Source organism: Epinephelus lanceolatus, chromosome 9 (assembly GCF_041903045.1).
Source record: "Epinephelus lanceolatus isolate andai-2023 chromosome 9, ASM4190304v1, whole genome shotgun sequence".
Taxonomy (NCBI): Eukaryota; Metazoa; Chordata; class Actinopteri; order Perciformes; family Serranidae; genus Epinephelus; species Epinephelus lanceolatus.
The window spans coordinates 31,183,604-31,207,072 of record NC_135742.1 but is presented as its reverse complement, the minus strand read 5'-3'; the positions used below and the strand labels follow the sequence as shown (position 1 = coordinate 31,207,072).

Genomic DNA, 23,469 nt, shown 5'->3' with positions numbered 1-23,469 from the left:
AGCCTATAAAAATAAAATAGAAAAATTAAAGATAGACTTGATTCAATTGAAAGCCCTTGCATTCTAATTGTGATGAAACTTTGGACACTTTGATACCGTGTTGTAATGTTAAAATAGCATCAGGCGCATTAACAAATCATCATAACCAATGCATAACCTTATAAAATATGAGTCAATGGGGCTGCGTGGAGGATGAGACAAATTTAGACACTGTTAAAGAGACAATCGAATCAGGTGATGACTGTCCACTTAAGCATCAGTGTTATCACTTCAGATCCAGGGGTTTCCTTCCCAGGGTACCAAGGGCTTTCCATCCTCCACGCAGGGTGGAATACGAGTTCCCACGCATTGTGGGGATCCGCTCTGCCTCCAGCAACAGACTAGGCTACTCCTCCAGGCAGAAATAAAAAAATAAAAGCACGGGTTTCGGTGACAGGCACCATGCGCAATGACTGACTCTGTGGTCGTATCCAGGCGCTGCACAGAAATTTAGTCCGCATCATTCCCTGACAGCTCCCTGCGAGAGAGGAGAGGAGAGAGGAGAGCAGGGCTGCATTCACAGGTAGGCTGTATGATCTCCTTCGAAGGATTTTTTAAACATTGCTTCCTCGACCTCACATCACTGTGAGGTTATTGCGTTTGGCCAGTGACTCAGTGCGTTAGAATTTCTCATTAACAAGTTGAATGAATGCAGCATTTCATTCACAAGAGAGAGAGGGGCTGCAAATGATCTCTTATGATGGAACAGATTTTATTGCTTGTATTTATTAATTTGATGGAACACGTTTTGTCTTCATGAGCCTGTTACTTACTGAGTCATCTGAATGAAAAAGAAACATTTGTGTGCAGTGCAACTCAGTGTTCATGGAGCTGCTGCTAATTAACCTATGTGAGGTACAAATTATGTAAATGAAAATTTGATTGATTCCTTTGTTTTAGGGAAAACATGTCTTACTGAAAACATGGCTCTGCAGCAGATTGTATGATACATGCAGAGGTGGTGGTAGAGCTGATTACCTACTTATTTGTTGCATTGATTTACAACAGCATGCTTTGGTGTTGTGATTATTTACTCAGTTTATTCATGAATGGCCGATGAATATAACTCTTGGTGTTGCTTGGTAGGCTTTGCTGAACCCCCTTTAAGGTGTATTAAAACAAGGCTGCTGGCTGGCTGTACTCCTGCAACATCGTTTTCTTGTTCTAGATCTGACATAAGCAAACAGACCTGGTAAGTCATGTGGGAGATTATGTGGTTGCGGTCCCTGGGCGTTGCTGCAGGATTTTTAGGAGCGCACACTGGGTCTAGATGTGCCTGCAGACTAGGAGGAAAACATCAGAGATGCCTTCAAATGCTGATGTGGGCAGGGCAGCTCTCAACTCCAGCTGTGCCACAGGACAAGTGAATCAGTCGCCTATTTGTTGTGATGTTATCTCATCCTGCACCCATGGGTTATTACAGTTAGTGGGTCAGAGCAGAGCATGTTGTAAACAGACTTATTGGACCGTTGCTTCTGGTGTTAATATGGAAGGTGGACAGAAAAGAGAAGCTGGGAATCCGCCTCTCAGTTCCACCATCTCCAACTCCTCCTACAGACCTGAAGTATGGGGATTAAATGGGGGAGGGGAGAAAAGACTGAATGAACGGGTCTGAGAGATATCTGCAGCTGCCTCCTCTCACATGAGCAGCCACAGTAGTGATTGGACGACACCCTTCTGCTGGTACCTCTCTCTCTGTATTTTATCTGTCTCTCTGCCAGCCCACTGTTTTCTGTCCAGAGAAATTAGGCAAGGAGAGAAAGGGGGAAAATTGTTTCACAGCACGTGAAACAAAGGAAAACGAGAGATGGAGAGCACAAGGAAACATGGGTGTTAGGGGAAAAGGTGAAAATAGATGGAGGAATGAAGTAAGTGCTCTGCACGCTAACTGCATAATTTAAAGCTGAAGGATACAAGGGCGACTGTACCCATAATCCCATGTCTTCAGCTTGTCTTGCTCTGCTGTCTTTTCAACCATGACTGTTAAGAACCACCCTTGCAAGATGCATCATTTCTGACAAATTGCAACTACATCTAATGATACAAGATATGATACGCTGACACTATTACAACTATGACTGCATTCTGCATGGGATTTTAAATTTGGCACAGGTACTACAAACACATAGACTGGTGGACACACACACACAGCTTTTAATCATTCTGATTCTCGTCTTCTGATCTTGCCGTTACCATGGCCACAGTTGGTAAAGGTGCATGACTCTATGTTCCTCTGTGCTCTTCACAATCCATACACGCAGCTTGGAACCCAAATCACATGTTATACTCTAAATATTTGTTTCCGTGCTTTGCCTTTGAGCAAATTATTAAAATATGTTTGTGAGAGAGATTATTCTGCCGTTTGTGGCCAAGCTTCAGAAGGGAGTGGCTTCATCTTCAAATTCTCATCAGAGCGGTGGATAAGAATCGATTCACTATCCTCTCTGAAACTGGTGATTAGATCTGCCTAAACACTGTGGCATATTGGAAAAGACAGTTGTAATTAATGTGGCCTTTAAGCAAAGTTCCCCCAAGAGGGCAAGGAGTTAGAAATCCAAAACAGTATCGGGCTGTGGTCGAATCACCAGCCTCTCTATATGCAATGCTTCTGTCCACTACCATTTATAATCTCCGACACATTTAGCTGATTAGAATCGCCTCTGTGTATAGCTGCAATGATGCTCTCTTGCCCCAGAGACTCAGAGTGACGTCTAAATAAATGCATTTAAAGTCACATAGCCAAGCTTCTCAACACGTTTTTTTGTCTCAGAAGTTGGGCCAAAGCTTATTCTTATTGTTACATCCTTTCCAGACTAGAACATGCTCTTATTTGCCAACAGAGATCTGCTAAAAGCACCTGGGGGCATTGTACCTGCTAGTTTGCTGGTAGGACAAGAGGGAGGGTCAAATATCCAGCAGCTGAACCATGCCAGACCTTTCAAAGCAGAGCAACAAAGACACAGATTCATGGATTAATAGGAGATCTGACTTGTTTCTTTATATGTAAGGAACCATATCTCAGCAGACCACCAGCTGCAGGTCAGTTCTGGTTAGTAGCAAGTAAGACACATAGTGTCATTACAACAGACCTTTACCGTGCTGATTTAATGCCCCTGTCTGGTGGTACTTGTTTCCCCGAGATAAGATGGGAGGAAATTGAAGGAGCATGACTGGCCAATGCATCAGCAGACAGTTCTCAAAGTCCCACCTCTTACCTCTGGGGCATACTGGGATGAATCACCATCAGCCAAGCAAATTTGAGACTTACTGCAGGCTCTTGCAGTTAATTGAGTGCTCCATGTCTGATAACTGTTTACTTCTGTAGTTCTAAAATAAGGCCTGGACAAAAGAAGTCTCTGAATTACATCACAATATCTGAGAAAATGTGGGTCAGCAGACTCTTTTTCTGCTTCATATGAGGATGATTACTGGAAAATGAGACGTATAGGATATGGATGCTATTTCGGTATGTTGATTTAAGAATGAAAAACACAGCGCCCACCCCGTCGAGGTGTTGGACAGGGCCAACAGTGATAGCAGGATGACAGCACGGTAGCTTGTTGGTCACTGGATGGTCTTTCCTGTTTGTTCTCCAGCGATGCGGGACCTGGAGCCATGCCTGCCTAGAGTGCGTATTTGAAACATTGCTAGCTCTCACATTTGAGGGGTGAAGAGCCCTCACAGGTGGTTCCACAGATGGTCCCTGTCAGCCCCACTGTCTGTCTGAAAACATGGCTAATTTGTCGACACCTCAGACCTAAAAGACCAACAAACATCCTTGTTTCCCAAAATAGAGTTGAATTATGTTCTCAATCTGTCTGAAGCTCTGTGATCTCTTTCTCCTTGAATCCACTGTTAAGTACATGATGTCTGAGATACTGTCCAAGTACATAAAGTGTGCACTAATGCCTTAAAGAGGGGACTTTTACATAGAGTGAAAAGCAATGGTGGGTGGGAGTTGTAAATAATTAAGAAATGCTGAGTGATGTTTTCCTCCTGCAGCGGAGAGTTTCTTGGTGCAGTGCTTTACAATCCTGCCCAGGTCCAGGCCTCAGTGTGTTGCTATGCTGGCAGCTCACAGTCCCTTTATGGGGGATGGATGGAGTTGTGCCATGCAACTGGGAGTGGGTGGCTACCTCGTGTTTATTTGGTCCTTTCTACCCTGTCTCCCCACTCGCCCTGCATGCCTGGTGTGTGAGCATTAGACATCAGCAGCTGAATACTGAAAAGAGTTACTTTATAAGACCAAATATTAAAAAAAACCAATCCATTTACCAGAAAGTCAATTATTGCTCATAACCCAACCCAATCGTCAGAATAAATGTTGGCATTGTCCGTTTTGGCAAACCATGTATATATGTTTCATATGTAGAAGATATGTTGAAACTTTGCCCTTCAGTTTTCAATTTTATGTTGTGAGAACGCTGTGGTTAATGTTTGGTTAGGTTTGGGCACAATAACCACTTGGTTAGGTTTAGGAAAACATCATGTTTTGGCTTAAAATACCCTCATTTGTCGCTACAAACACGGCCGGTCATGTCCCAAACGTTCATTACAATATACCACCTTTAATCGCTACACATATGATTGGACATGTCTTGAACTGCTGCAAAAAACAACTGCTTTTGTCATTACACATGGCGGAACATGTTCTGAACTCTCGTTAAAAATCACCTGCTTTTGTCGCTAGAAACGCAGCTGGACATGCCCCAAACGTATGTTAAAAAACACCTGCTTTTGTCGCTACAAACACAGCTGGACATGTGCTGAACTGTCATTAAAAGTTATCTGCTTTTGTCGCTACAAACACAGCTGGACATGTGCTGAATTGTCATTAAAATGATCTGCTTTTATTGCTACAAACACAGCTGGACATGTCCTGAGCTGTCGTTAAAAATCACCTGCTTTTGTCACAACAAACACAGCTGGACGTGTGCTGAACTGTCATTAAAAATCACTTGCTTTTGGGGCGTTGGCGGCTTAGTGGATAGAGCAGGCGCCCCATGTACAAGGCTGTTGCCACAGTGGCCTGGGTTCGATTCCAGCCTGTGGCCCTTTGCTGCATGTCATTCCCTCTCTCTCTCCCCACTTCACACTTGGCTTTTCTGTCAATTAAAGGCAAAAATAAAATAAAAAATAAACTGTTTTTGTCGCTACAAACACAGCTGGACATGTCCCAAATTGTTGTCAAAAATCACTCACTTTTGTCGCTACAAACATCGCAGGATATGTCCCGAACTCTCATTACAAAATACCAGCTTTCATCACTACACATACTGCTGAAGATGTCCCAAACTGTTGTTAAAAATCAACCACTTTTGTCGCTACACAGGATGGACATGTCTCGAACCGTTATTAAAATCACCCACTTTTGTCGCTACAAGCACAGATGGACATGTCCCAAACTCTTATTACAAAATACCTGCTTATATCGGTTAGCAGGTTGGACATGTCCCTAACTGTTGGTAAAAATCACCAGCTTTAGTTGTTTCTCAAACAGTAGTCTGCTGCTGTCTGCTCCTTGGCAGCCGTCTCATACATATGTAATGTACAGTATAACAAATCCATGGTTTGCAGACGTACAATGAACAGTTTTTTTCAGGCATCTGGGCTGCAAAACCCTTTAGATTTGGTGTACTCCAATCATCTAGTATGCTACTTGTATTTATGGCCTGGTCAGCTGTGTGGTGGTGCCAGTTATAAGATTGCACATTTTATTGTGTAGAAAAACTGTCTGCACAGACCTTGAATTTCTTCTTGACATTAGAGCCACCTACCACCAGCCCACATGTGTCACCACAAAGTGTGAAGGAGCAGCTGGTTGTACTTTTTGATGACATGTAGCCTACGTGTGAGTCAAGGTATTGTCAACTCGTTCATGTTTTGTTTTTTTGTTTTTTTACACTTCAGTGAAGGTCTGAAGATGACTCATAACTCAACAATAACATAGCAGTACTCATTAGTGGGCTTTACAGTCGTTTTCCATGAGTAGATGTAAGTTTGTTTTACATCTCTTTTGGTATTCAGTTCTCAATCATACAAGTCTTGCGCTTAGAATTATGAATAAGATGTTGCTTTCTAAGTTGAGATAGCAGCGCGGTTGGGAATGATGTTTATCTTGATTTAATATTGCCTTCCGTCTGTCCCAAAGAATTTTATATTGGTAAATTTGACTTCAGATTCTCTCTCAATTAAATCTGTATTTATAGATGTGAGTGAATAAAACATTTAAAAGAGAAAAAAAAATTTTTTTGTAGTCCTTCCTTCCCAAGTCAGTCCCAGATCACCACAGGACTTGTGTCGAAACTGTAGACCAGCCAAGATTCTCCTGTCTGAGGATCTCAGGCTGTGTTCTGTTTCATAATACATAAAACTATCTGAGTTACCGCCAAACCAGATGGTAGAGGAAGAAAAATTAGGATGCAATGAAATATGTTATTTTCCTTCTCTTCTTTAACCCATCTATTTTTTGCAGCTTTTATCATTTAAGATGGAAATATATGTACTGTATTTTTAAATCATTGGCAGCAAGACACAGTATCACATTCATTTTATACCAAACATTCATGCTTCACAATAATTATTTTTTGGAAAGATGAATTCTTTTAGTATTGCATTGATTTCACGTGATAAATTATGCATATAAAGTCACACAAGGAGGTAGAAGCCAAGTAATGGCCAAGCTTAAAAAATGGTAGAGCTGAGCGAGTTTCTTGCAGCAAAAAAAAAATTGTTTCTAGGTTGCAGTCGGGTCTTAAATAGAAAAAACGCAGTGTGTTACAGCTGATAAAACATTAATGGTCACAGCAAACAAAAAAAATGTGTATGGTGTCACCAGGATCATTAAATTGTTGGTAGGGTGGATATGCTATGCTGACATGAATATCAACTCTGACCTCTATTTAGCACCAGCTCCTCGGAAAAGGTTTTGGAGAAAAGTGCTGATCTAGGCCCACAGGGACTGCATTGGTTCGATGGTGAGGGTTGTTGGTGAATGATTTGGTTGCAGCTACTACAGTGAGGCTTTAGGGTGACATCCATTATACCTACGTAAGTTTTAGCCCAAGGCATGGAAATACGAATTGGAGGCCTGATGAAAGATAAATTAAAGTGAAACCAATTGTGGGGCTTTGCATTGATCTCCGATTCTCATTAACCCATTTAAGAAATGTCCTTCTTGGAGGATAGCGAGGGAATTGTTGACCTGGAATTCAAGTGCAGTACCAAGTCTTGTTTCAGTGTCAGTACAATCAATACATTTACAAATAGGACACCAAGCAGGGTGTAACAGGGTGTTGTTATTAAAAAAGGTGAAGTCAACAAAGCCACACTCATTTCATTAAGGGACTGCCCTTCAAGCGCTGAATGCAGTAATAATTGCTTTTAAGGCTGCATTCAACTATTAAAACATTGCTTTTATGCATTGTTTTTGCTGATCTCAGTACAAAGGAGATGACTCTCTTCCCTCTACCTCCCCTGCCCTGAAGCTCTCAGTGCTGTATCCATTATGATCCATGTTGGATCAATCCATCAATGTCCTGCTGCCTCGTTGTCACTCTCCCTGCTTTCCTCAGCTCTTCTTTCCACAGGCAAGTACCAAAATATTGAAAAAAATGATGGGCTGTTGGCCATAACAAGGCACTATTATTCCAGTCTACTCCTTTTTCTAGCCATATGTTCTGCAGTAATGAGTCATACACCTGCTATTGAAAGTCACATAACATTAATCTGTGCACAACACTTAAAGCTAGTTACTCATGCTGTGCATTTAAGTATCCAAGAAGAATGCATGGCTGTGTTTCTAAAAATGGATGTTAAATGTGTAGGGTGTGCTGCAGGAGTTGCGTATGCATACATCCCCTGAAGATGTACAGATGCAGATTTGTATTGACTATCCTCTCAGGCCCTGAGGAGGAGACACGGGTTTCTATATTGGTCCTCTCCACCCCCATATGAAACTCTACTCAGGAGAGATCCTGCTGAGTGGATGACTTATGATGATCGGGCAGATGACTAGCTTGAGTCGATGCTCTCCCTCCGGTCTTTTCCTGTTGTCATCTCACACATGATCTGATACTATTCAAGCCTGGTGTATTTGTAGACACTGTTGTGCGGTCGCCTGCACAGTTCCTGGCACCACTTTCCACCACCGCCACGTCTGAAAGCATCGTCACATCGTGGAGGCTTGGTGACATTTTAGGAGAGAAAAACAGGAAAATATCTGCTGCTCCCCAGAGAAGATCCACCACCTGACTGAGTCATCTGATATGGGAGGAAAACACGTACAAGATGACTGTGGCACCAAGTCACAGATGACGCAGATTAGTTGCATTTTTAACCTCTAGAGCATAGAGAATGACACTCTGAGGGCCACAGTGACGTCATAACTGCAGAGTAACAAGGCTCAGTATGACATTTTGCTCGCGACAGTCCATTATAATTGGCCTCAGATGCATTTCTGAATACGTGCAGTCAGAGATGGAAACCCTCCCTGATGGCACGGTACGTGAAACCAAGCTGCACTTTTCTATGTTTGAAGCATCAAAGCCTGTAGTGACAGGTCTTTATGAGAAAAGTGTGTACATGATCCTTCAGACCATCTCCTGCATGCTAATTGGACTGTCACCTCGGCAAAGAGTCCACTTCTGTGATGCAGTAACATCTCTCCCCAGCGCCACAGAGCTGACTTGTCTGAGTCAGTGATTACCCAGCCCAAGCCTGACTGCCCATCCTCCCATCTGTCTCTCTCCATCCACCTCTCCAGGACAATCATGTTAGACAAAAGTGGGATAATTCATTTTGGCAAGTGAAGGAGGGCCACGCTTGAGAGACTCGCTGTATATGATATATGCTGTACAGTACAGAGAGATGTCTGAGCCGTCAGACTGCTGCTGAGACGTGGAAAACGACAAATGCTCCCTGGAGACCTTGTTGCCACTGTTGGCTGGATGCAGCAGCATCAGAGGGAAAAGCCCACACCCAGAGTGTCTATTGATAGCACAGCGAATTTGTTGTTATTCTGTGAATCCCGCAGGTAGTGCAGCAACAGATTAGAGCTCAAAAGGTATGTAGCCTGACGTTACGCAGCATAATATGAGCAGCTGAATGAGGGAGACAGAGGCGCACCCCTCCCTTTCACTCCCTTTCACTTATCCAAGCTTCTATAGTGCTGGAGTTTAACTGCTGTGAAAAGCTAAAGACAAGTGAAATTGATTGGTTTTCCTTTTAGCCTTATCATTATGCATTCCTTACTATATTGCTTCAATACAGTACCTGCACTCTCCTCATCCTGCACCATCATAACTCTTGACATTTGAGGCTTCAGAGAGGCTTTCAGATCCTCTTGTTGCTCCTTTTTTTGTCGGAGCCTGCTGGTCTTCTCTGACTGCTGGTACTTCCCCTCAGGACATACACTGCTGTGTGGTCCAGCCTGTGGCTGCTGCAGCATCACTCTATGTATTGTCTGGCAGAGGCTTGAAGCAGCCCCAAGTCAATTGCACGGGGTACCCCCCCACACACACAAACACACACACGCACATACACACACTGAGTAGACTTTGCCCACAGGCACTCGCCTCTGATTTCTGTTGACATCTTTGTATCATCTTTACCATGTCACTCTGAGATTCAATTACAATTACAGTGCCAGAGTGTCATATGGATGAGGCCATTGTAGGCAAAAAAACAAAGAAAAAAAGAAACAGCTGACAACTCACTGTTTCCCCCGTCATCATTAGCACTGGGCTGTGTTCTCAGCCTGCATCATGCACACAAACCACTGCAAAGGCTTATCTCCTGTCAGCGTATGCTTCAAATACTTTGATGACACAGCCGTCCTGCAAACAATCCAGTCCCCATTTCACCGCACGGAGTGACAGTCACTTCCCGTCAGATCTTATAAACACCTGACCACACACCCAGTCCCACCAGCATCCCCTGAAAAACACTAAAAGCGGTTGAGCACTGTAAATACACGTACATCACTTTGGATGAAAACCTCAGCTTCAACCAACACGCCGTGAACAATCCAAATGCTGGAGACAAAGACTCTTAGTCATCCTTGTCAGTACACACTCACCTCCTCCTCCTCCTCCTGTATCGTAGCATAATCGAGCCACTCCTGCTATATGGAACCATCTGTTTCTTTGATATGTGTGGAGTCGCAGACTGGAAGACACTTCACCATCCACTTTGGCATCATTTCACTCTGGTGATATACAGGAGGACTTGCTTTGTTGTCTTTGCAATACTCACACTAAGCAACTCCACCTCCTGTGAAAACCAAGCATAGTTTAAGCGTGTATTTAACAGATTCTATGTGTTTGTGTTATACAGTGTTGCAATGTTTTCCTGTGTCCATTTATTTGCTTAAATATGTCTGTGGAAAGAATTTGATAAAGCATGCTTGGCAGGAGGAGATCATACTGATTAGGCTGTACATTTGGCACCAGGAAATGTGCTTACATTACTACTGGTAGCTTATATTTTGTTGCTATTTCAGGCTTGAAAGGATAGTTTGGATTTTTTTTTTTTATTTAAGTAGGTTGTCCATAGTCAGTGTATTACCAACAGTAGATGGCGGTCAGCACAACCCCAGTTTGGAGAAGCAGGCAGGAGTAACGCCACAGAAGCAAAGCAATATACTGCTGTAGACGGGGGCAGCAGCAAAATGTATTTTAGCCACCATTAAAAATTAATACCCGTTTAAGTATACGCTATATTTAGATTATCTTTACCGCTTTACCTTCCCTTCAGGCAGCCCTTTCTGACAGGGAACTGAAGCCATTATATGCTCTCTTCAAAGCCACCAGACCCCTTTGACAGAAACGGTAATTTTACCTTGCAGAACACTGGAGCTGCTGGTCTACCACTGCCTCGATAGGTTAGTTAGTGTTATTGTGTGAGTTAGTGAATCCGAACTAACCATTTTAAACACCAAAGTCACACAATTACACAAACACACTAACTGGTTGAGGCAGTGGTAGACCAGCAGCTTCAGTGTTCTGAAAGGTAAAGTTGTCATTTTTGTCAAAGGATGGCTTTGAAGAGAGCATAGATAATGGGTTCAGTTCCCCATTGGAAATGACTGTTTGATGGCAAGGCAAAGTGGTGAAAATATTCCAAATATAGCTACACTTAAACTTATATTGATTTTTTTTAGGTGTCTAAAATGCATTTTGCTGCTGCCTCTGTCCACAGCATCACGTGGCTTAACTTCCTTCACAGTACTCCTGTCTGCTTCTCCAAACTGTGGGTGTCCCAAATGCAATCTGCTGTAGATAATACACTGAATATGAATTAGTGCCTCATGCAACCCAACTTCAAAAAATCCGAACTGTGTCTTTAATATGTAAACTCATAGGAAACAAGTAGATGAGAGGAATAATAGATCATTACCTCTCTGGAAACTATGATTGATTGATTTGTTATTTGTTTGGCTTCTGGTCGTCACCACTGTGAGGTGATCATTATCTACCTTTTATTTAGCCCTGCATCACTGTGTAGCAATTAAAGGAAGTGTATCTGATGACTTGCCAAGTTAAGGTCAGCACTGTTGTGGCTCACAAATTTGTGCGCAGTATCCCTTTTGATGAGAGCAGCCCATGGCAGCGGTATAGTCAGTGCTGCATAAGCATGAGATAAGGATAGAGGGGAGCTAAAAGTGTGGACTCAACACACAAAACTTGGACACAAGTCAAACTTTTAAGAAATAAATTAATTCCCACCCAAATAAAGAGCCCTTATTAAAGAGCTGGCACCTTATCATGACACAAGTTTGTTGGACTGTTTCATGCTGAATCCATCTCTGTCTTTCTGTCTGTGCACCTGCAGACTGTGACAGTGCAGCATGACGGACACCGTGATGAGCAGCGGCTCGGATCGCTGGGGGTCCAACGACAGGCAGAGGACCATGCACGCAAGGTAAGAGTGAATGTCAGAACATATTCGTATTGTCAAGCTTCTCTATGAGTCTACCAACCCTATACTGTCTCCTTTGTTTCACCTGCATCCCTCTGATGTGTGATCTGTGACACAGTGATAAAGAGCAGTAAGTAGACAAACCCCTACTCCACCTCACTTACCTGCATAATGTGTATGCAGATGTGTAATAGGATATGATTTAGCAGCATAATCTCAGCTGGGGAATATGTTTGGCTTTACAGGGGCAACTGGACCATGCAGCCAGGCCCTGGTCCTGGTCCAGACCTGACAGATGAAGAGAAAGAGATAATAAACAGTGTGATTGCCCGTGCTGAGAAAATGGAGGCCATGGAGCAGGAGAGAATTGGGTGAGAGATCGTAAAACATGTAGCAGTTTCCCTAATATCTACATATATAAAAACAAAATCACCTGTTTAGATTGATGACGTGCATACATTTGGAACTGGGATGATTAACGACGGTATTTTAAATAAGATTTCACCCTGTGCTGCTGCAGGCGCTTGATAAACCGTCTGGACGACATGAAAAAGACTGTGTGTGGGGATGGACAGTCCCGCTGTTTGCTGTGTGGGGAGCAGCTGGGTTCACCTGGGGTCAACTCAGTGGTGTGTGAGGACTGCAAAAAGGTAGGTAATGAGTCAGCCAATTATTAAAAGGCACACAAACCTGCTCCCCTGCTGCAGTTCACACAGAATTTGAGAGAACACAATAGGTCATGGTCTATGAGCTATGTATTTGTAATTACATTGTAAATGGCGAACAGCTGAAAATCTTTATTTTCTCCTGTCGTGTAGAACATGTGTACCAAGTGTGGCACACAGTGTAGCAGTCGGCCACGTGCTGTGTGGCTATGCAAGATCTGCAGAGAACAGCGAGAGGTGAGTGCTGTACACCAGAACACAGATAAAATAATTAAATTGTCTGTTGGAAAAGCCTGTAACACATTTATGTCTGTTTTTTTTAGGTGTGGAAGAGGTCTGGTGCCTGGTTCTTTAAAGGATTTCCTAAGCATTTCCTGCCATCACCGATGCCATTATCTAAACCAAGTGCGGCAACAAGTGCCCAGGAGCCAGCAGAGCCCAAGGTGCCACCAGCCTCTAAGCCCAGGCAGGAAGTAACTCAACCACAACCACCAGGTAGATTTGCACCTTCAGCCTCAGTCTGCAGTCTTTTTCAGTCATTCAGAATTTTTACATTAGGCAACATGGTGGTCCTTATCATAAGTTTTGATTGACCTGAAAGTTTGTTGTTTCAAACAATTGATTGTGTTTATCATTGTGTAGTCTCGCCACCAGACAATCAGAGATCTCCACCTTTAGTTAAGCAAAGCGTCTAAAGACTGACTTGTGAGTCTAATCATTGTGTCTCTCTCAGGTCAGAGCCAGGCTCCTGCTTCTGAGCAGCAAGTTTCAGGTATTCAATTTTTCAGTATCTAGAAATCTTTAAAAAACGATCTGCCAAACTGTCCGAGCTGCTTTTGGGGTTTCCATTTCTCAACAGTGCTGCCTGCTATTTTTAAAGTTGAACAGAAATTTGAATTGAAGTAAATAAACAAAATTCTACAGTTATCATGGATAATTTTCCATTTTTCAAAATAGGATATTTTCAAAATGGGTTGAAACCATTTTTGCATACTGCATTCTGCATACATCGTTGAACGCGGGGCCCTGTATATTCCCATGAAAGTTGCTCAGTGGCGCAGAAAGCCAAAAGAGCTTGATTTCAATGGCATGAAATTACCCAGGTCTTCTGCATTGTGGGGCCCATAGATCAAGCGCAGTACAGACTTTCGCCAGCCAAGCTACTCACTTCCAGTTTAGCGCTCCACTAACTTGAATGGGATAAAATGATTTATTCGTACAGCTCTTCTAGACTTTAGAAATGTTATCGGCCTGAATGGATCCTCGCAGAGGTTGTGACATTCAAAACAATGTAGCCACTGATTTAAAGACATCTATTTCACAATGTAAGTCAATGGGAAAGTGTTTTGGGGCCAAATGGCATCAAGTGATGGACCCAGAAGTTGTAATCCATGGTTTGGCCACTGTGTAAAATTGGCTCGGCACTGCTCCTGGGGGCTAAGCCTCTGGGTAGGCATTTCCCATGGCAGACTGATGTCTCGTGGCCTGTTGCTCAGAGACGTGCTGTCAATGTCCAAGGTGTGCTACTGACAGTAGGACGCCCTACTGTATAGACTACAAAGATAAGTACAAGGAGTCCCACTGCTTTTTTTTCTCAACAAGTCTACCATGCATTGGCTATTAGCAATATAGCCTAGCTTGTTATTTAACATGTATTTAATACATGCTGAGTCTTTGGTAGCTCCTATACATCAGCTGTCTGCTGTCTCTACAGGAACATAAATCAATTCAAATATGGTCTTGTTGGTAATTACAATTTTGACCAGATAATTAGGCAAGTCAAAACAAACATATGCATACACATTTACATACATACATAGGCTACATATAAATTTTAATTTCAGTGCCACTTTAAACTATTTTTCAAAGTGCCACCTCTTCAGTCTCACTAGATCAGCATCTGTACACGAATCTTCTTGCAACCCTGCCTCTCATTGCTCTTTTCAAACCTTTTATCTGCTTCCCAAATTTGGCAGTGCCGCCCACTGTTGCTGAGGAGGGGGATGAGAGCTCAATTAAGCTGTTGGAAGGTGCATGCTGTGACATGGGATGAGCCTCCAGGTGGTGCTGGCATGATGGGTCACATTGTATCATTTCACACCTTCAGCGTGATTACCTGAGCAATATGATTCCCCCATTAAACAGAGGTTCGAGCAGGCAGGCAAACCATATAGCTACTGCATGTACAGTAGTTGGCTGCCACAGCTTGTTGTACTGTATGTAGGTCAATGCCTTTGCAACGAAAAAGCTGCAACATCAAAAGTATCCAGAGAGACTAGGGAGTATTACAGATTCCACTGCAGTAGGAGCCTGAAGTGCTGTGATTATGCACGTCTCCCCAATGTATAGTGTGTGTGACTGTGTGTTCACTGTATTATGCTATTCATGCTTATTTTTAGGACCAGAGCCACAGGGCCGTGCTGGTTACCCACCTGTGGCCCCTAAACCATCCGTTGCGCGCATGGCCACAGGTGGGGTTGGCCCTGAAGAGGCGGGGCAGGACAGCCCAGTGGTGATGAAAAAGATGGTGCCAGTCCAGAGCTCCAGACCACAGCCTGCTGCATCAGCCACCATGGCCCAGCAGGGTGAGAGACATAATCCTTTCCTGAGAGGCAGTAGCAGATCCATCTATAGGGGATATAAATAGCCACCTAGGGTGCCACCAGAGGCAGAGATAATGATAAAATTGGGGTGGGGTGGCGTGTAGGGGTAGCTTGCCCGAATGTGCTAGGTCTGCCACTGTTTTCTTATTGTCCTGTCTGAAGAGTCCCAAGCATTAACCAAATATTCCATCCCTAGCTGTGTTATTTTGTGTAGTCTCAGATGTCTGAATGTGGTTCCAGGTTCAGCAGCAGGAGATGGAGGGGCTTACTCCTCCGGTGTGGCTCCTCCAGAGCAGAGAGCGCCTCCTGCAGCAAGAGAGGACAGGAGGCAGCCCGCTGCCTACAGTGCTCCTCCCGCTCGGCAGCAACCTCCCAGAGCCGAGGAGGAGGAGGAGGCAAATGACTATGACTCTGATGAAGCCAGTGAGTACACCATCTGCTCACTCTTCTTGTAGAGTGAGGTAGCTGATGCGTCTAGTTTAATCTCACCTCATGTACAGTTTGACACGAGTGATTTTTGTCATTCATTTAAGGTAAATAACATCAGATGGGTGTTGTTTCTTATAATAAAGCAAACATATTCATCATACAGTATTGGGCGTTGATGACAATTTGGCACCATCTCTGCTCCCCTGAGGGATTCTTAGTCATACCGTGCTGATGCTTGATTTCTGCCTTTTAGTCTGCTGGTAATAATTCATATCTATAAATTGCCCAGTAGTCCCAGCAAACAGGAAGCATCATTCTGGCAGCTTCTATTGAACTGGGTAGAAAATGACAAATGATAAGCACCATATGTTGTAGAAGCATGATAATCAATATCCAAGGAACCGAAGCAGAGGAAGATGTGAATCACTAAGTCAATAGTGATATATAAGCTATGTGGTCATACTTTTTTTTTCATATATCCCACATCCTGTTTTAATGATGAGAATGGTGCCATGCCATTCATGTTCTGCGCCTGCAGCGTCAAGCAGCCTTTATTCTCTCTCTGGGGGATTGGGTGTTAATTTATTTTATTGAGGTCCGGGAATATGGAGCTGTGCAAATAATTTGAGATACAACAGGGCTAACAGGATAAAGATTCCCCTTGTGTTTGATCCAATCCCCTGTGTTGGGATGGGAAATGGCAGAAATAGCAGTGGTTTCATGTGCCCGTTCTCCACAGAGATGTGGGAGTATAAACAGTTAGGTCCTGTGGCGCTAACTGGTTTCACTCGCTCGGCTGGTTATAACTTTCTCAGTACTGTTGATTTAAATTTCCTGGTTGTTTCAGCTTAATAAAAGATACATATTGTATGTTCAGTGGAATAATAATTTGAGGTCTGGTCTCCACAAGAGTGCGCCTTGATGTAAAACCATTTAAATCCAAAACAACATCTGATCATTAGATACAGATGGATGAGCTAGTGTTACTTATTTTTATGGCTTTAAACTCCAAGTTCTGTGGGGAGATCTTTGTGCCTTTGGAGCAGCAAGTTGGTGGTGAATCTCTGCCCAGAAAAGTTACACAGTTAAATGAGAAAAATTAACAAATGACATTTGATCATTTTGTCCCCCAACAGCAATGCTAGGCAATGAAACTCCTCCAAAGAAAATGTGTGTGGGCAGCATTTCAGTCCAGAACCTTATTTTCTGATTTTCTTCCTTTGAGACTTGAGTGTTTATTTGATTCCTTTCATATTATATGCCCCTGCTTTGTAATGAGATTTTTCTGCTGTTTACTTTAAGGGACAGTTCATCCCAAAATCAAAAATACACATTTTTCCTCTTACCTGTATTGCTATTTATCAGTCTAGATTGATATTGGTGTGAGCTGCCAAGTATTGGGATATCGGCCATAGAGATGTCTGCTTTCTCTTGTATATAATGCATATCACTGTGCAGAAAGAAGAGTGCCTCTACTTATGGACAAGAGGCTCATGCTTGTACCCAGGAAACATTAGCCAGACAGTGATGTCATGTCCCTGGCCAAAAATGGTCGCACTCGGACATCAAAAAGTGCAACATGGTCATGAGATGAACAATCAGATGGGAAAGTTGATTGCATGTCTGATAATGGTCCAGTTTTAGGAACCAGGAAATATCGATCATATATTGCTATGAAAAAAGCAAATTCATGTATCTTTGTTTTTTAATACAACATGTTATTATAAACTCAATTGTGTGGTTGTGATCAGACAGCCACACTGTGGTGTCCATAGATGGCTAAAGACTAGTGTCATTCAACGTCCATTTTTTTAAATACAAAAAACAGGTTTATGCCATTAATGGATATCTAAATGTGAATTATATTCCTGTGACATCGTTTTTTGGCCTGTGGTATTTGTGAGAGCCGCAAGTCTATATTCAAACTGTCTTTGATCGCACATGGGAGATGTAGCCTTCAGGTCTATATGCCAGAAAGTCAGGTGACATAGGATAAAGAGCCACAAAGTCCATGTAGAGAGAGGAGGTTGTAGTGAATGAAGGGATCAAGCACAGGACTTTCCCTCAGGAGAGTGTGAGTCACCGTTCATTATTTATTCATGTTAACGTATTTTTTAATGTTGCTAGTACACCCAGGATGGACGTCCAACTGTTGGTCAGCTTAAATTGCAGACGTTGCCACAATGTTCATTTTGGAACTTTTTTTTTAAACCATAACAGGATGTCTTGATTGGGTGTTCAAACAACAGCCATTCAATGTGTCAGTGTTTGCTGGACAAACTTGGACAGCACCAGCTGTAAACATTAATGGCTTCCTTGGCTGAGCTGTAACGTTAGCTAGCTCAGTGGTGCTAGGTGAGCTAGCAGTAGATGCACGTTTCCTTTTGCACAGTGATACAGTCGGCAGGTGTAGTTTGGTAGAAGGAAAATAGTTCCTATATAAAATAGGTCACAACAAGCTCTGTGGATTATCTTGAGCAAGCGGACGTAAGTGCTATCTAGTTCCATTATATTATGATTGATTTCTCCAACACTTGGCAACTCACCCCAAAAACAATCTAAATTTATAAATAGCACTACTAATCTAATGACTGGTCTGGGTCTCTTTCAGCCACTCTGGGCTCTCTAGAGTTCAGTCTGCTCTATGAACAGGAAAGCAACAGCCTCCACTGCTGCATCATCAGAGCAAAGGTACCACTATTCTCCCCATTCTCACACACAAAGGGACAATGACAATCAAGTGGTTTATGTTCAAAAGCTCCTGAATGGCACTTAAGCTTAATTGCTCTGCGCTGTTCATGACGATATGATGGATGTGGTGCTCCATTTCTCCTCAGGGACTGAAGCCCATGGACTCAAATGGACTGGCAGATCCTTATATCAAACTACATCTGCTGCCAGGGGCTAGTAAGGTAAAATACGCACCTCTCCCACATTAAGCTTTTACTTCCTTTAAAAGATGTATTACCTTGACATCCTGCTAAGCACAAAAAAGGGTGGTGATTTTAGACCCCCGTGGTTTGATGACAGGCATTTCTGCTAGCTCAAGTCTGACACCTTGTGGTCTGAACTGACAAAATCATGAATCGGCATGGGGGTGATGTCTACAAATAGATATTGAGACATTTTTAAATTAAGTAAAAGTTGCTGTGAAGGTAAATTGTTAGGATATTGTAATTATACTGTGCTGTAGTGGTGAATGAACATGTTTGAGCTGCATAAACATCTTTTGGTGGGAAGCAGCGCTATGTAGATTCTCCCTGTGATGAAACTGTCAGATGTGTGAGATCTTGAGTTGCAATAACATGCCTCGAGATATTTCAATTTCCGTTTTTTGATCTAACCTGCATCTATCAGTCTAACAAGCTGCGCACAAAGACTTTGAGGAACACCCGCAACCCCACGTGGAATGAGACGCTCACCTACCACGGCCTGACAGATGAGGACATGCAGCGCAAGACCCTCAGGTGGATACTTCACATCAGAGTCAAACTTTAAATCCCTCTGTTTATGTGTCAAACTTCAAGTGCCCTTGGTTGACTCTTTTAAAAGTGGAACAGATTAATATGATTCATACCCTCTTTGATTTCCTCAGGCTGTCTGTTTGTGATGAGGACAAGTTTGGGCATAATGAGTTTATTGGGGAAACTCGAGTGGCACTGAAGAAACTGAAGATGAACACGAAGAAAAACTTCAACGTGTGTCTCGAGAGAGTCATCCCTGTGAGTGCAAGTCAATTGCATTCAAACAATGCTTTCTTCTCCTCATGTAGATCTCTTATTGACCTGCTGTAATCTCACCCCACCCAACAGACAAAGAGAACTGCAGCAGCGGGGGGAGCCAGAGGCATCTCTCTCTACGAAGATGAGGCAATGATTTAATTTCCAAGCATGTCTGAACGTGACAGATTCCTCAAGAGTTTCATCCAAATCTTATCATGAGAACTACTGAACTATTTCCCCCTCTCTCTGCTCTGTCTCAGCCAGGGAAAGATGGTGGAGAGGTAGAGGAGCGTGGCCGGATTCTGATCTCACTCATGTACAGCTCCCAGCAGAGCCGTCTCCTTGTGGGTGTCGTGCGCTGCGTTCACTTGGCTGCAATGGATGCTAATGGCTACTCCGACCCATATGTCAAAATGTAGGTAGAGCAGGATGATGCGTATGTTTAGATTGTAAATGTGTGCCCCTAGAAATGGTACAAATTTATATTCTATAGTGTCCTATATACAGGGGCTCAAAGTGCTTTACAATATGCAGAAGGAACAAGAGAAGAAAAACAGGCAAATTACAAGAGGGGCAAATACTGCTCGATAAAACCAAGCAATCACATGAATAACAAACAAAAGAGGCAGCACATAGCAACAACTGGTGCGCTAAAAATATGTGTGAGATAAAAACAAGCAGTGCTATGGAGAAAGTGTGCAAAAGGTAAAAATAAAACAAAGGAAAGTGACAGGTAGTTAAAGGCAATGCTGGATAATGTTCACAGAGCTTGCATCTCTTATGGCCTCAGGTAGGAATTTTAGGGTTCTGAATAAATTGTAGTTTATCAATGGATTGTTTTGGAAGACCAGTGAAGAGAGCCTTACAGTTGCCTAACTTGAAAATAAATGCCTGAACAGTTTTTTTGGCATCTTGTTGGGATAGGAACGGCCATACCTTTGCAGTACTTCTTAAATGAATGAAAGCTGTTTCAGTCACTTTCTTTATGTAGGATTTTAAATTTAAGTCTGGGTCATGGATAAAGCCCAGGCTCGTGACCTCTGATTTAACCTGTGGGGCCAAGCTCCTAAGTCTGGCAATAACTAACACTCAACTCTATAAAATTTTTACAGATGTCTGAAACCTGATATGGGGAAGAAGGCCAAGTGCAAAACACAAATCAAAAAGAGGACTTTAAACCCAGAGTTTAATGAGGTTTGTAAGAGAGTTCAAGGTGAAGGGCTGCAATCATTAAAAATTCTGTCATTGTGTTAACATTCTTTGCAACTTGAGTATTAAAGAAAAATGGAAGTTGCTTTGAAAGTGATGAATTAATGTCTGGATCAAATTTCAGGAATTTGGCTATGAAATCAAACACAGTGAGCTGGCCAAGAAGACTTTAGATATCTCTGTGTGGGATTATGATATCGGGAAGTCCAACGACTACATCGGTAAATATCTGACACATATCATTACCCTGATGAAATAAAAGTCACCTGCTCACCAACGCCTACCTCTCACACGTCACTTCCTTCCTGACAGGTGGGTGTCAGCTGGGTATAACTGCCAAAGGCGAGAGGCTGAAGCACTGGTACGAGTGTCTGAAGAACAAGGACAAGAAGATTGAGCGCTGGCACACCTTGTATAACGATAATCACGTTGCTAGTGATTAACCACTTGCCTCCTCACAGCATGAGCTGACACCTCCCTACTTGGTTTGCATTCATCTCCTAATGCACTTTGTTTTCTATTTTATTGTGTTATCTATTTGTTCACTACCTGACCATCACACAGGCTAACTCACTCCCTTTCCCCTGATGTACTATACTCTGTCCCCTTATTATTAACAATTCCTCTGCCTGTGCTGATACTTTATCTGCCTCTGGGACAAATCATGGCATAAATGAATTAGAGATTTCACTAATATAACCAAGACATCTGTGAACTAACAGCTGCACAAGGACCATCATGCCTGTCAGTGATGTTATGTACTGTAGTGTGCTGAACTTGATGTGCTAAAGAAAATGAACTGCACTGGCACAGAACTAGAAAAGCAATATGTTATGGCATCCGAGGTGAAAAACCATTGTTTAAAGTCATAAAATCCTCGATCGAGCTTGTGCCTGAAATTTATTAGGCTGTCAGGGTTTTGGTTTTTTTCTCGTGCAATCACGTCATGCTGTAGTGTAACACTTGGAACTGTATAAGCATGCCAAGCCACAGACATAAGAAAACACACAGCTGCGCCTTCAGATACTTCAACTGTGCCCACCTGTCCTGAACATATTGTATATTTCCATGAAGAAATGTTTACATACTGATACATTGCTCAGGTTAGGATAGACATCTGATAGACAGATGATTCATAAGTCAGTGGACCATGAGCTAGATGAATCTCTCATCAGTTGCTGTTAATTTGTGATTTAAAATTATAGCACACCTAGTTAAACGTTAGGAGTTTTATGTATAGTTATTCAAGCTGTGAATTATGATTTGTGGGAAGTATTAACTGTGTGGTTAGAGAAACTGAAACGTGAACAGAATTTATAATTTCTCCGTTTTTATCTTAGTTTCTTGGTGAGGTTTGGCAGGATTTGCCTCCTGCTACCTCCACTCTTCTGAAGCTCGTGGTTCGCTCTGACACCTCAGAGGTTTTCTACTGTAGTGTTTACACTGAATGCACATGGTCAGGTCTCTTACAAGTTCCCCCTCGCAAATTTTGGCTGCTCCGCTTATGTAAAGAGAAATGTTGGAACAGGTTATGTCAGCTTTACGTGCATGCACTGACTGTGCTTGTGACTGGCGTGCCTGGGGCAGCCCGCTTTTTACCCCACTGCACCCTTTGCACAAAGCAGGGCCCTCTTACCCCTAAGCCCCGCCCTTAAATCATTCGATGCTTTGTACACTAATCACAGCAAACCAAGGAAAGCACACCTTACAAAGGGGAATGACTTCAAATTTATACAGCTGTTTGCAAGTTATTCCAATGTCAAAATAAACAGGAAAACAAAAAATCCTATGCATGAAATGTCTTGTGGTTCAAGATATATATACTTTGTAAGAAACTAATGCTATTGTAATTCCATTAATGTTTACACTTCTTCCCCATAAACATTCCTGTTAATACTTTATATAAAAGAGGCCATATTCTGCATGACTATGGTGACTATGGTGTAATCTGATTAACGTGGTCCGATAGCATCCACAGGATAGGCTGATAATCAACTGAGCACATCATCAAAAGACTTTGTCCGACACTATCAGTAGCAGATATTGAGATGAATCTCGCTCTTTGAATGACACATTTTTGTACATACACATCCAGATCTCTCCAGTGTCTTGTTCTCTCTGCACAGCCCTCTCTAACCCCCTGTGGCAGTGATTCAAACACCCACCGGTAGCATCACACACTGTCATATGTTGTGCTACTTCAGCTACAGTGATCATCAGATGATGATCAACACAAAAAAATATTATTATTTTTCTGTTTAACAGGCTTCTCTCTGAGCTACATCCATGGTTGTCTCTAGGCTACTTGATTCTGCCGGTTCAGTGGAATGTTTCTCGGTTTATCTGTATTTGTACATAGCTAGTGCATGCACTGGAAAAATATGTATGTTTGCAAATAACTTTGCATGTAAAGATTTTGCAGAGAGTTTACACAGATCAATAAAATCTAATGAAAACTGACAAGCATCCTGTGTGTGAGGGCTCGTGATTAGAGTCAAGATGTGACCGTGATAACCTGCAGACCATCACAGAAGATAAAATCAATGGAAAAGGGAGCTACATTATGAATCTGACAAGTTAGACAACTGTGACTGAATGAAGACAGCAGCTGAAGAGCACAGTCTATAGGGTATAAAGAGGGGTGTATCCTGGTGAAGGCTTGGGTGGCATGGTGTTCATGAAACTATTGTGTGGGTATGCCACCAAACCATATCTCAACTTTGCCACACCTTAACAGGTGTGTGTGACCAACAGTTTGAACAGGTTATGACAGCTCCGTAGTGTTATGTCTTATCCAGGTGGAGACATGGCCCCATGCAAAGTCTCCACCTAGATTAAGTCACAATCAGGACAGTGACGTTCTCAGGGTTTTATAAAGTGCAC

General features: G+C 42.6%; 1 protein-coding gene across 1 annotated transcript; it reads left to right on the top strand.

Annotated features, from left to right (window-relative positions):
- Positions 1–324: 324 nt before the first annotated feature.
- Positions 325–23,052, top strand: LOC117252740 (rabphilin-3A-like). The gene is made up of 19 exons (XM_033619850.2): positions 325–562; positions 11,872–11,961; positions 12,077–12,088; positions 12,204–12,329; positions 12,479–12,608; positions 12,777–12,860; positions 12,947–13,118; positions 13,357–13,395; positions 15,023–15,208; positions 15,467–15,649; positions 18,267–18,346; positions 18,493–18,567; positions 19,013–19,122; positions 19,251–19,377; positions 19,468–19,524; positions 19,638–19,792; positions 20,490–20,571; positions 20,711–20,807; positions 20,899–23,052. The coding sequence occupies exons 2-19, from the start codon at positions 11,888–11,890 to the stop codon at positions 21,027–21,029; spliced, it is 1,920 nt and encodes a 639-aa protein (XP_033475741.1). The 5' UTR covers positions 325–562; positions 11,872–11,887; the 3' UTR covers positions 21,030–23,052.
- The last annotated feature ends 417 nt before the right edge of the window (positions 23,053–23,469 follow it).